This window comes from Limulus polyphemus, unplaced genomic scaffold (genome assembly GCF_000517525.1).
Source record: "Limulus polyphemus unplaced genomic scaffold, Limulus_polyphemus-2.1.2 Scaffold3123, whole genome shotgun sequence".
Lineage (NCBI taxonomy): Eukaryota > Metazoa > Arthropoda > Merostomata > Xiphosura > Limulidae > Limulus > Limulus polyphemus.
The window spans coordinates 22272-35179 of record NW_013668733.1 but is presented as its reverse complement, the minus strand read 5'-3'; the positions used below and the strand labels follow the sequence as shown (position 1 = coordinate 35179).

Here is a 12908-nt window from a genome sequence, read left to right as displayed (position 1 = left end):
CAGAAAGAATAAACCAGTTTTATTAAGAAAGGACTTCTATCGGTAAAGTTCCTTCGGAAAGAATTTTTACGGAAAATTAACTAACGAACGGAGACGTAACACTATTGAATATTGTTAGGCAAAACTCCTTACGTCCTACTACGTAATAAAATCAATACTAGATGAAAGCACGCTGTATCATCTCTCATCATTTACCTAGGATGACTGGTTGTAGACAACTTTAGGTGCGGAGGTTGTATTTTCATGTTGTTTATTTACGAGGTCATTGATTAAAGTTCCCTTTGTTTGCACGCCTAATTAGAAAGAGTATCTTGATGAAGTAAACCTACAGCTAAAGGTTTAAATAAATGTTAAGTTAGATGTTTAAATAGTTGGATGTGTCAACATTGTTGAGAAACGAACTGTTCGCTTGTGTTGTGAAAGTGTACGAAATAATATTAATGAATAGTTGCAACAATTAGAAATATTGTTATCATAGAAAACTCCTTATTGATTAAAGCTTTATCCCTCCCTCTTTCTTTTTCGTCTTCAGTTTTCTCAAACAAAGTAGATAAATATGGAAAAATTGGCATCAGTATCGTACAGCTTATACCTTTGCCTCAATATGGATAAATGGTTTATTGTTGAGCCAGTTTCTTTTAACCGTTATATTTCCATTATGCACTATTGGACACATACACACACATATCTTTATTTGCAATGGGTTGCTCCTAGCAACTACGAACATTTTACTTATGTATTGAGAAATTTTATGAACTTGTTTCCTTGAGCAACCCATGAAGGTTTTACTTATGTTGTACGTTGATATATTCTCTGATCGTGTTTCCCTTAGCAACCACAGACACTTGTATATTGATATACTTTCTGATCGTGTTATCCTGAGCAGCCACGCAGACTTTACTCGTTACATATTGATATATTCTCTGATCGTGTTGCCCTGAGCAACCATGGAAATTTTACTTACATTGTAAACTGTAAACTTGTAGCCGTGAGTAACCACGGATATTTAGCTTATGCAAATTACTATTAACTTCCGATAAGAGCAAGCTATGTACTTGAAACGAAACTAAAAATCCATCTGGCAGTCAGTGTAGCTAACTGAATATACTTTTCTTATCGTTCCTACTTATAATGATTAGAATGCATTGTTTCGGCCATAACATCAATCTATATTGAAATATCCTCTGAAGGTGTCGCCCTGAGAAACCAGAAGATTTTTCTTATGCTGTGCATTGTGTATGGCCAGGTGGTTAGGGCGCTCAATTCGCAATCTGTGGGTCGCAGGTTCGAATCCCCGTCACTCTAAACTTGCTCGCCCTTTCAGCCGCGGGGTCGTTGTATGTTCTGGTCAATCCCACTATTCGTTGGTAAAAGAGTAGCCCAAAAGTTGGCGGTGTGTGGTGATGACTAGCTGCCTTCTCTCTAGTCTTACACTGCTAAGTTAGGGACGGCTAGCGCAGATAAACCTCATGTAGCTTTGCGGGAAATCCATAACAAACAAACAATCCTCGAACGTATTGTCCTAGACGCTCACGATATTATATTTAAGCGTATTATAAAAAAGCGTATGTGTACTAGTGTCTCTAGATACACATAATGTGTATATTTTTCTGGTGGTTTCAAAATCCATTCAAAAGGAGCCATTGAGTTATAATATCGATCAGTCGATAAAGTTATGCGTTTATAAAACGGATGACGACAGTTTTCTAAATGTTTGTTTTCAGCTTTTGTTAAACATAATAACAGTCAACTATGTTAGAAGTACACAAACAAAACGTGGAGCAAGATTACTTTAAAAAATCCCTATAGGCGGTTACTTCACGAGAATGACATTACTTGATCCCAAACATACAATTTTATTTCTTGTTATAACAGTGTTTAGTGCTAACTTCAAATTTTAAACAGACAACCGTGAGATTAATAAAAAAGCTGAATGTTTTGCACATTATTTGAAAAGGAATACGTCGGAAATTAGAATGTTTGTTAAGTATTTTATTAACGAATTGAACGTCATTAGAAGTAACTACCCGTGTTCCAAGAGCGCTTCTTGTTCATTTACTGAAGCTCATTAGCTGCCGCAGTTGCTGGCTGTCCTAATAAACCTGGTGGCTAGGGGAATTCCGCAGTTCCCCATGTGGTGAAGATTAGGCTTTTGTTACTGCACTGTTCTTGGGTTCTTGTTAACTTCACAAGCTTCTGAGTCGGGGGAGGAAAGGGGAAGACAAACTCATTGAAACGAGTTCGTCAGACCTTCGTGCTTGTTTTATTTCGGTGGTCCATTAACCTTCTCTGGGAACACAATTCATGGAAAACATAGCAACCTTTCATCGTTTCTAAAATTAGAAAATTATATTGCGTATGACGTATACTACCATTGGTATTTAAAACGTTAAAAAATACCATCTGGTTTTTATTTAACGTGATTGAACAAAGGTTTAATTTTCAATATTTATTTACTAAAATAGCAATAATCTGAAGAAATTCTAAAAACTTAAGAGTAGAAGTAATGAAGACTGTGTAACAACATATCTGCTATATTCAATACCGACGAAGCCTTTCGTCCAATACCAGAGCTCATCAGGCCGGCTGGTATACGACAGACACAGTAGTAGCTGAGACGCTGTTTATGTTATCAAACTGCAAATAGTTGTTAGAAAAACCAATATTGGCATACAAGGTCGGCTAAAATGAAAACATAGAAAATGTTTAAAGTGTTAAGAATATCAGCGACTGGTGGCTTATAATATTATAAATTTCTAGACTTTGATGAAGAGAACAGATTACATTGAAATTCAAACAATATTAAGAAATATTACCCGAGTATTAATGTATAAATGTTTACAGGTAAAAACGACGCAAGTTTACCGTTGTCACAATTAGTTGCCTATACGATCAACTAATTATCATCATTATTTAGTGGGCGTTTTCTCAACGTTACATACAATTCCTGTAAAACCAAACTTCGCTGGTTCTTTACAAAGGTAAAACCTTCAAGCATATTATGCCTTTGTTTCATAAACCCTCTGAGTACACACAAAGTTGGATGTTTTAGAAGAATTAATAACAGACCGTGGACAACAGAAGGCGGGAAATATATCTCAACAAAACACGATATCGAGAGCACAGTGTTAGTGATGTTACATCAAAAATAAAGAATTGAGAGAAATATAACTGTTGATATGAATGAATAAGATAATACATTTCTTCTATATTTGTGCACCTAGTCAATCGTGAACTTAGTATTCTAGTTATAAAGAAAAATACACAAGTTATAGACAGATACATATATATATACGTACACATACATCTTTTGTTCGTTTTCTGTTTATTTTGGAGAAGCAGCATTCACCTAAAACTGTTTTCATTATCTTTTTATAAACATTTGTTTAAGACTTGAAGCAACACGCTTTGCTTAAACAAATTAACACGAATCTTATACTTTTCGGTATTGTTTGATTAATTTATTTACTAATTAAGGTATAGACTTTATTGTGAATAAAAAGAAGACTGTTTTAACCCTGTGTCGCTCATTTAACTTCTTGTTTTTGTGCTCACTTTCAAACTATTTTTGATGTAATCTTGTAAAACAGATTGGAACAAGCATCTTAAAATATTTACTGATTTAAATGTTAATGATCTTTAACCATGAGAGAAGATTTCACCCATGAGTTGAGTTAAAAAGACAAAGAGGCTCGTGTGTGAACAATCGCTTATTATTTTGAATTGTTTTAGGCTTTGCTGTAAATAAGTAAAAAGTTCTTTAAGAAAATGAAAAGGTTGATATTTCTAAGTGCGGATATTATTACCCACTTTATAAACCAAGGTGAAACAGTTTCTCTGTTATTGGTTGTTGGAAAAGTTCTTCAATAATAGTCTTCTAGATTATAATATGCACTGTATGCTTTTATGAATATTTGTAGAGGACAATGAACTTTGTAAGATATGCGGCAATTGACATGTTTATAAATGAATAAAGAATAAAACATAAAAAATTCATTACGAAATAACAGACACGAATAACACATATATCATTCTATGACGAAGTCTTATTGTCAGTAGTGCAAAGAAAGATCCCTCCAGGGGCAACTCTACTCTGCGAGTAAAAACAGAAGGTTATGAAATCAATGCACTAACTATAACTTTTGTTAGAACCAAAGCACGTGACTTGTTACTAATTAAGCTTTACTCTTAATGTGTGAACAAAGTTAAGTTCATTTTGACATGTACGTAATTACAATTTTCACTTTTATAATACATTTATTTGAGGGGTGTAGCTATGCCTGTTCAAACTTCGCCATTATATCGCAGCTACACGTACGTCACTATTATACTCACAGCTGTACACAAGTTACCATTATACCGCAGCTACACGTACGTCACTATTATACTCACAGCTGTACACAAGTTACCATTATACCACGACTGTACAGTTTTCAATATTACTCTCACGGCTGTACACAAGTCACCATTATACCACGACTGTACTGTTTTCAACATTACTCTCACGGCTGTACACAAGTTACCATTATAACACGACTGTACAGTTTTCAACATTACTTTCACGGCTGCACGTGTTTAATAATTCTTCTCACAGCGTTACTATTTCAACATTATTTTAAGGATTATACTATTCCAACATAATTCTCACAGTTATACTATTTCAACATTATTCTTCACGGCTGTACTATTTCAACATTATTCTCACGGCTGTATTATTTCAACATTATTCTTACGGCTGTACTATTTTGACATTATTCTCTCGGTTTTACTAGTTCAACATTATTTTCATGGCTATACTATTTCACCATTATTCTCATGGCTGTATTATTTCAACATTATTCTTACGGCTGTACTATTTTGACATTATTCTCTCGGTTTTACTAGTTCAACATTATTTTCATGGCTATACTATTTCACCATTATTCTCATAGCTGTTCCATTTCAACATTATTCTTGCGGTTGTGCTATTCCAACATTAATCTTACCTTTGTAGTATTTCAATATTATTCTCACGGATGTACAATTTCAACATTAATAAGGTCTCAGATTCGAACCCACGTCATCGAACATGTTTGGCTTGTCAATCGTGGGGGCGTTATAATGTGACAGTCAATTCCACTATTCGTTGATAAAAAGGTAGCATAATATTTGCCGGTGGGTGGTGTTGACTAGCTGCCTTCCCTATAGTCTATTAAAGCTAAATTAGGGACGGCTTAGGCAGATAGCCTTTGTGTAGCTTTGCGCAAAAATAAAACAAATCAACATTGATTTCACGGTTGTACTGTTTCAACATTATTCTCATGGCTATACTATTTAAACATTGATCTCATGGCTATACTATTTAAACATTGATCTCATGGATGTACTACTCCAACATTATTCTTATTGTTGTACAATTTCAACATTATTCTTATTGTTGTACAATTTCCAACATTATTCTTATTGTTGTACAATTTCAACATTATTCTTATTGTTGTACAATTTCAACATTATTCTTACTGCTGTATTATTTTTAAATTATTGTTACAGCTGTAGTATTTCAATAATATTCTTAACGCTGTACTATTTCAACATCATTCTCACGATTGTATTATTTCAACATTATTATCCCGGCTGCACTATTTCAACATTATCCTCACATTTGTAGTATTTCAACGTCATTTTCCCCTTTGTACTATGTAAGCATTATTATCACGGCTGTGCAATTTCAACATTATTCTCACATCAAAAGTAATTCAACATTATTCTCATGACTGTACTATTTCAACACTATTCTAACTGTTGTACTATTTCAGCATTATTCTCACAGCTGCACTGTTTCAACATTATTCTCATGGTCGTACTATTTCAACATTATTCTCACGGCTGTAGTATTTTAACATTATTTTCACATCTGTAGTAGCTCTGCCTCACGGTTGTACTATTACAACATTATTCTCGTGGTTGTACTTTTTCAAGATTATTCTCACCATTATACTATTTCAACATTATTGTTAGAGCTTTAGTATTTAAAGATTATTTTCACGGTTATAGTATTTCAACGTTCTGCTCATGGCTTTACTTTTTCATCATTATTCTTACGACTGTGCTGTTTTAACAATATTCTCACGCTGTAATATTTCAACCTTGTTCTCACGATTGTATTGTTTCAACCAAATTCTCACCGTTGTACTATTTCAACATTAATCACACGGTTTTACTATTTCAGCATTATTGTCAAGGCTGCACTATTTCAATATTATCCTCACAATTGTATTACTTCAACGTTATTTTTCCCGTTGTACTATTTAAACATTATTATCACGACTTTACTATTGCAATATTATTCTCACGACTCTGATACTTTAACAAGATTCTCTCACGGCTTTAGTTTTCCAAAATTAATTTCACAGCTGTATTATTTCAACATTATTCTCACCATTGTACTATTTCAACATCACCCTTACAGATTTGGTGTTTTAACATCAATTATTTTCAAGGTTATAATATTTCAACATTATTTTCACGGTTATAGTATTTTAAGATTATTCTCACCGCTGTAATATTTCAACATTATCCTCATGTTTGTACTATTTCAACATTATTCTCATGGTTGTACTATTTCAACATTATTTTCACTGTTTTAGTATTTTAACATTATTCTCACCGCTGTAATATTTCAACATTATCTTCATGGTTGTGCTATTTCAAAATTATTCTCACCTCTGTACTGTTTCAATATTATTTGGACGGCTGTAGTGTTTAAACGTTACTCTTACTGCACTGCTGTTCTAACACTATCTGTTTCAACAACATTCTCTCGGCTGTAATATTTTTACATTATCCTCACATCTATAGTATTTCAACATTATTCTGACGGCTGTACTATTTCGACACTATTATCTCTGCTGTACTATGTTAATATTATTCTGACGGCTGTATTCTTTGGACATTTTTATAACGGCTGCACTATATCTACATTATTCTAATAGCTGTAGTATTTCAACATTAATATAAAGGCTGCAATATTTGAAGATTATTCTCACTGCTGTAGTGTTTCAACCATATTCTCATAGTTGTACTATTTTAACGTTATTTTTCTGTTGTGCTATTTAAACATTGTTATCACAGCTGCAATATTTCAACACTATTTTCACGGCTGTACTACTTCAATATTATTCTCATGACTGTACTATTTAAACATTATTCTTATCGCTGTAGTATTTCAACATTATTTTTACGACTGTACTATTTTAATATCACTCCCAGAGCTGTAGTATTTCAACATTGTTCTTAAGACTGTACAATTTTAACATTATTATCACGGCTGCATTATTTCAACGTTATTTTCGCGGCTGTATTGTTTCAACGTTATTCGCACTTTTTTCAATAATTTATTATTAAAATCATTTGAAGCTTTTATACTGTCAGCTATAGTTTATGTTTTAGTGGGACGCTCCTGAAGAAGCTGTAAAGCGAAACGTTGAGTGTCAAATTAAAGAAAAATAGCAAATTAGGTGTTATAAGGTCGTTTATTACTAGTAACAAAAACATTACTCTAGTTATACTAGTAGTTACTGAGACTGAGACTTGGTAGCCAAGTTTCTATAATATTAGGAATTTATTGTATCCTTTTTGTTCAATGTATTCCACATTTTTGTCTTTTCAGCAATAACTGACACCATTCAAACGTAAACTGTCTTATTTTCATCCAGATCTTTGCGTGTTTGTCCTTTCTTAAGATTAGTTGTTTGTCTGTTTTTGAATTTCTCGCAAAGCTCCACACGAGGACTATCTGCGCTAGCCGTCTCTAATTCTGCAGTGTAAGACTAGATGGAAGGCAGTTAGTCATCACCACTCACCGCCAACTCTTAGGCCACTCTTTTACCAACGAATAGTGGGATTGACCGTCACATTATAACGCCCCCACGGCTGAAAAGGCGAGCATGTTTGGTGGGACGGGGATTCGAACAAGCGACCCTCATATTGCGAGTCGAATGCCCTAACCACCTGGCCATGCCGGGCATTCTTAAGATTATCTAACATAAACATTAACGCCAAGCTTTTAAGAAGATTATATTTTCTAAATATGTTTAAAAAATAGTCATCGGTGGAATAGCTAATCCCAGGTCCTAATATTAGCTTATAATTTGTTTCCATTTTGTTATGCTGATGAATATAATGTAGCTATATATTTTGTGCTCAAGATTGATTTTGTACGGAAACAAGACTTCTATTTCTTGAAATGTTGATCTTGTTGTTTGCCCGTTAAACCAAAAACCCAACAGAGTTTTCTCTCAAGGGAAGTGATCAGAGAATTTTGGTTAAACTCTATTGTTTAGAACTCTAGTTAGCATTCGGAAAGCAGATGTTTACATACGGATAGACAACGACATCGATATTTTCCTCGGAACTTTTCGTTCGTTTAGCGGGGAAAAACAAGGCAAAAACGAGAGGTTTTTGAATGTGCCAATTATATAGTCACACCTTTCTAAGTTGGTAATATAGCAGAATGTATCATTTCACTCTTAGAAGCGTTTCTATGACCCAGAAATACTGTCATCTTTCTTAACACTCAAATTATCGACTTGTTTACATATCGTTAACTACTGACGGTCTCCATATTGGATCATATTGAGTGGTTTTGTTTATCATAATACTCAGTGTGGTTTGGTTTGTTTAGACTTTCCCGCAAAGCTACGTGAGGGCTATCTGCGCTAGCCGTCCCTAATTTAGCAGCCAAAGAATAGAAGGAACACAGCTAGTCATCTACTCTTTTACCAAGGAATAGTGGGATTGACCGTCACGTTATTACGCCCCCACGGCTGAAAGGGCGAGCATGTTTGGTGGGACGGGGATTTGAATCCACGATCTGCAGATTGCGAGTCTAGCGCCCTAACCATCTGGCCATGCAAAGCCCTTACTCAGTGTGAAAATAATTCCAAACAAGCTGGGTACATTTATTCATGTTTTTGTAAGTTACGTAGGAGATCCCAGTAGTAATTAATGCGATTAATTGCAATATTTATGGCATTTTTGTTCAAACTTTTGGTATGGCTCGTATCATACCGAAGACTCTGTGCACAAATATTTCAAAATAACGTGTTTAAGACTTATGGGGTTTATAACCCTTCATCAGTAATTCTAGGATTAAACATTTCATTAAGCGGCAAAGAAAGATGATCTCTTTTTAAGTCCCTTCAAATTACATTTCGGACTTTAAAACTAGGATTTCTCAGACTTACTAGGTCGAAGATGTTGCACCTTTCTGTTTCCACCCACCGTGTCAGTTTACCATTAGATAGTGAAAGAAATCCGTTTAAATTCTTGAAATACAATTACAAGAAACGTGCTTGATTGCCTATAAAAAAAATGGAAGGAAAGATGATGCCCCAGAAAGCTCTTTCGCGTGATGAAAGTAATTTGGAACCGCGTGAGCTTCAAATATTGACAGCCACACGTTTCTTCATTCCACGTGATGTTGAACTGCCTTCGAAGTTCAGTGTTGATGATGCGATTGTTATAACATGGTATTTTCAAGTTTTAACAATAATTTCATTTAATTCACTATAATTTAAAGCAATTTTTGTAAACAGTATAAAGACAATTTTGTTACTTTGAAAACTGAAAAATCTATAATGTCTGATGAGCCATAACTAAAGCTTTAGGCAGGTTTCAACTTATGTGATGCAATTAAAAGATTCGACAATGCTCTTCATACTTGACTCAACTTATGTGAGACATTTCTGTTCGTACTTGACTCAACATATTCGAGACGTTTTTGTTCGTACTTGACTCAATTTATTTGAGACGTTGATGTTCCTACTTGAATGAACTTTTTTAGGACGTTGCAGCTCAGAAATGACATATATACAGTCTTATCGTGTATTGGTTTGAGGATGTAACATAAAAATAGTTTTATTTAGTTACAGTATAAAACATACATAAAGTTTTATAACGTATTGATTTCAGGATTGAACATGCATACAGTTTTATAACATGTTTATTTCAGGATTGAACATATATACAATTTTATTTAGCATACGGATGAAAGACGTGTACTTTTATTTCGTGTTGCTCTCAGGATGGAACATATGTGCAGTTTTATCAGGATAATTTACATATAGAATTGTATCGTAAAAGGAATTGAACAGAAGTTTCAAAATGACTATGTAAAAAGAGAGAAATTTATTCAACATTTAAAGTTATGAAAAATCACGTTTATACTTATTTAGATTTCATAATTCAGGCTTCATATGGTACATTTTCTCACAGATTTGGCGTGAATACGACACAGATGGCAGCGGTTTTATTGAAGCCGATGAACTAAAGGTTTGTTTACGAATCTTTCTTCTAACAGTCTGACAAACAAATAAAAAGAAAAACTGGGAGTTTCAGTATAAGCATGTCTAACGGTCTGGATAGAAATAAGTAACAAATTAATATAGTTTATGTGCACCTAACACTAACACGTTTTTAACTGTTTCAAGTAAATACGCATTAGATTGCTTATTAAAAAACTTTAAAAAGTCCTGCAAAAAAATCAATTTCATCAGATATTAAGAAAATCAGCTATTGTTAAGTGAGTACAGAGATAGATAAAATACACTAAATAACAGGTATTAGGAGATGGTCAATATGACAAGAATAAATTATTCGAACCGGTAGTATTTCATCATATATCTATGAATTCCAGAGAAGACATTAAATCACTAATTAGTTAAACAATTTTTGAAGTATTCATTTTGTTTTACTCTATGTTTATTATATTTTATCCTTTAACGAATTTAATCAACTTATCTAAATGCAAAAGACATTATATTTTTTTATATTATAATCATGCTTTATTTAAAAATACTGTTGTTTAAAAACACACCAATGACGAGTTTTACTTTAACTCGCTTTTAATACCAGTGTATTTTTAAGTAGCGTTATTATTATGATTGTAGTAAATATGAAAATTTTTGTATAATACTATAGGATTATGAATTTATCCAGTTCCTACGATTTTAGTCAATATATAATGTTTTGTACACTACTGTAAATTAATAATGATTTCACCAGTTTCTCGGTTCAAGATGTTAATTTTTTGTACACTAATATTGAATAGTAATTTTGCCCAGTTCCTCAGGTTTTTAGTTAACATGTGAATTGTTGTATACTATTGCAGAATTTTTTGAAAGATTTACTAAAGGAAGCCAAAAAGCAGGGATATCAGTCAATAGATGAAGATAAACTAATCGAATATACTGATACTTTGGTGAGTATAAATAAATGTCAGTTGTTACATATTACAATTTCGAATGGTCTGAAACCGAGTTAAATGATAATTTAAATTTAGTAGTTAAATATGCCAGTATATTTCCAAGTTATGATATTTGCCAATAAGATTGATACACACAGTTTTCTTTTTTGATACAAATATGTTTTCAAATATAACCAACGCGACACGCCTAAAAAGAGTATCTATTATTGGTTTGCTATAGTTGGTGTGCTATAAACCTCAGAAGCTATAACTGTGTTTGTTATAACGCTAATTAATCGGGAAACCAGGAACGTTTATAAATTTTGAGCATTACAAACCATTTAACTTCAGTGGATTCACATCGGACATTAGTACTTTTGCGAAAACATTACCTAACGTCATCTGTGGAAACTCGGCCTGTAATCGGCGTGTGATCGGCGAGAACTATAGGGCTGGCTGGCTCACTGTTAAGTGAATTATACCTACATCAAATCGAAATTAACTCGCTCATAGTGAACCCTTGATAGGATATCAAGGTAGTTCCAGACTAGAAAGAAGACTTTATATTGCTTGTAAGTTTGTCAAACTTTTGTATATACAAATCATTATTCGTAATAACTATTTGTAATAACTGTTAATGTAAATTGTATTGTTGTTTGTATATTTAGGCGTGTGGAGAGTTTCTCAAAAATTCAGATTACGTAAGAATACCAACTACACTGGCGTTTACATACTCATATATATTGTTGATTCTTAGACTAGAGAATCTTCTACAACTTTAGAGAATAGGCGGGAGTTTCGCAATACATATTTAACGATATTAAAATAAATGTATAATAAGAAATCCGTCACACAATTAATTAATTTAGTTGTTAGCTGAATCAATTAAATACAGGCCTACTGTCACAGTGAGCCAAGTTTGTTTTTCTGTAGTGTTATCTCATAAATCACAAAATTATTCAAATCTATATTGTTGTAAGTTATATTTTAATATAGACGATTGTGCTGTTTGCTAGAGAGTTTTGGTCTGACGTAGTAATGACGTATGATGACTCGAAATTTCATGAATATCTAGAATATTGTTCAATAATATAAGAGGATAAGTTACGGAAGTAGGCTATTTTTGATATGTATTCTAGTGAGGCTAGAATCGCAGGATTGTAGATTCTTGAAACAGTGTGATCGTTCGACGTTGTTTGTATTGTGAGTTGTAAAGTTAAATCTATACTGTGGAGTTTAGATTCGGTGGTGTTTATATAATGTTGAGTAAAATATATAAACCGCGTTCCATTCATCACGTGAAATGGACATGGCATTATATTTTATCGAATAATCAGAAAGAACCCACCTGAAGATAGAAACCGTTACAACTGCTGTATACAATTAATAATATACGTACAGATACAATACAAGTATCATATCAAACTTAAAATCCAAGAGAAATTGAGCATGGTGAACAGTTTTCCCCTACATTTGATGATTTTTACTTCATTTTAAACAATAACAAATAGTTCTTCGAATAATATGTAAATTAATTTACTTAATTTTCTATGGCCCGGTGGATAAGTCACTCGGCTCGCAATCCGAGTGTCGCGGGTTCGTCTCCTTGTCGCACCAAACATGCCCTCTTGGGCGTGGGGCTAGCAACTCCACCCCTATAACAATCTGCTACAGAAACTGCAAC

General features: G+C 33.3%; 1 protein-coding gene across 1 annotated transcript in view; it reads left to right on the top strand.

Moving 5' to 3' along the window:
- Positions 1-12908, top strand: part of LOC106468704 (calbindin-32-like) — a gene marked incomplete at its 3' end in the record, with an annotated part of 94674 nt that overhangs the window by 61713 nt on the left and 20053 nt on the right. The window contains exons 5-6 of the mRNA XM_013929144.2: positions 10255-10311; positions 11150-11239. Of these exons, the coding sequence (XP_013784598.1) occupies positions 10255-10311; positions 11150-11239 (147 nt within the window). The remainder of the gene's footprint in view (positions 1-10254; positions 10312-11149; positions 11240-12908) is intronic.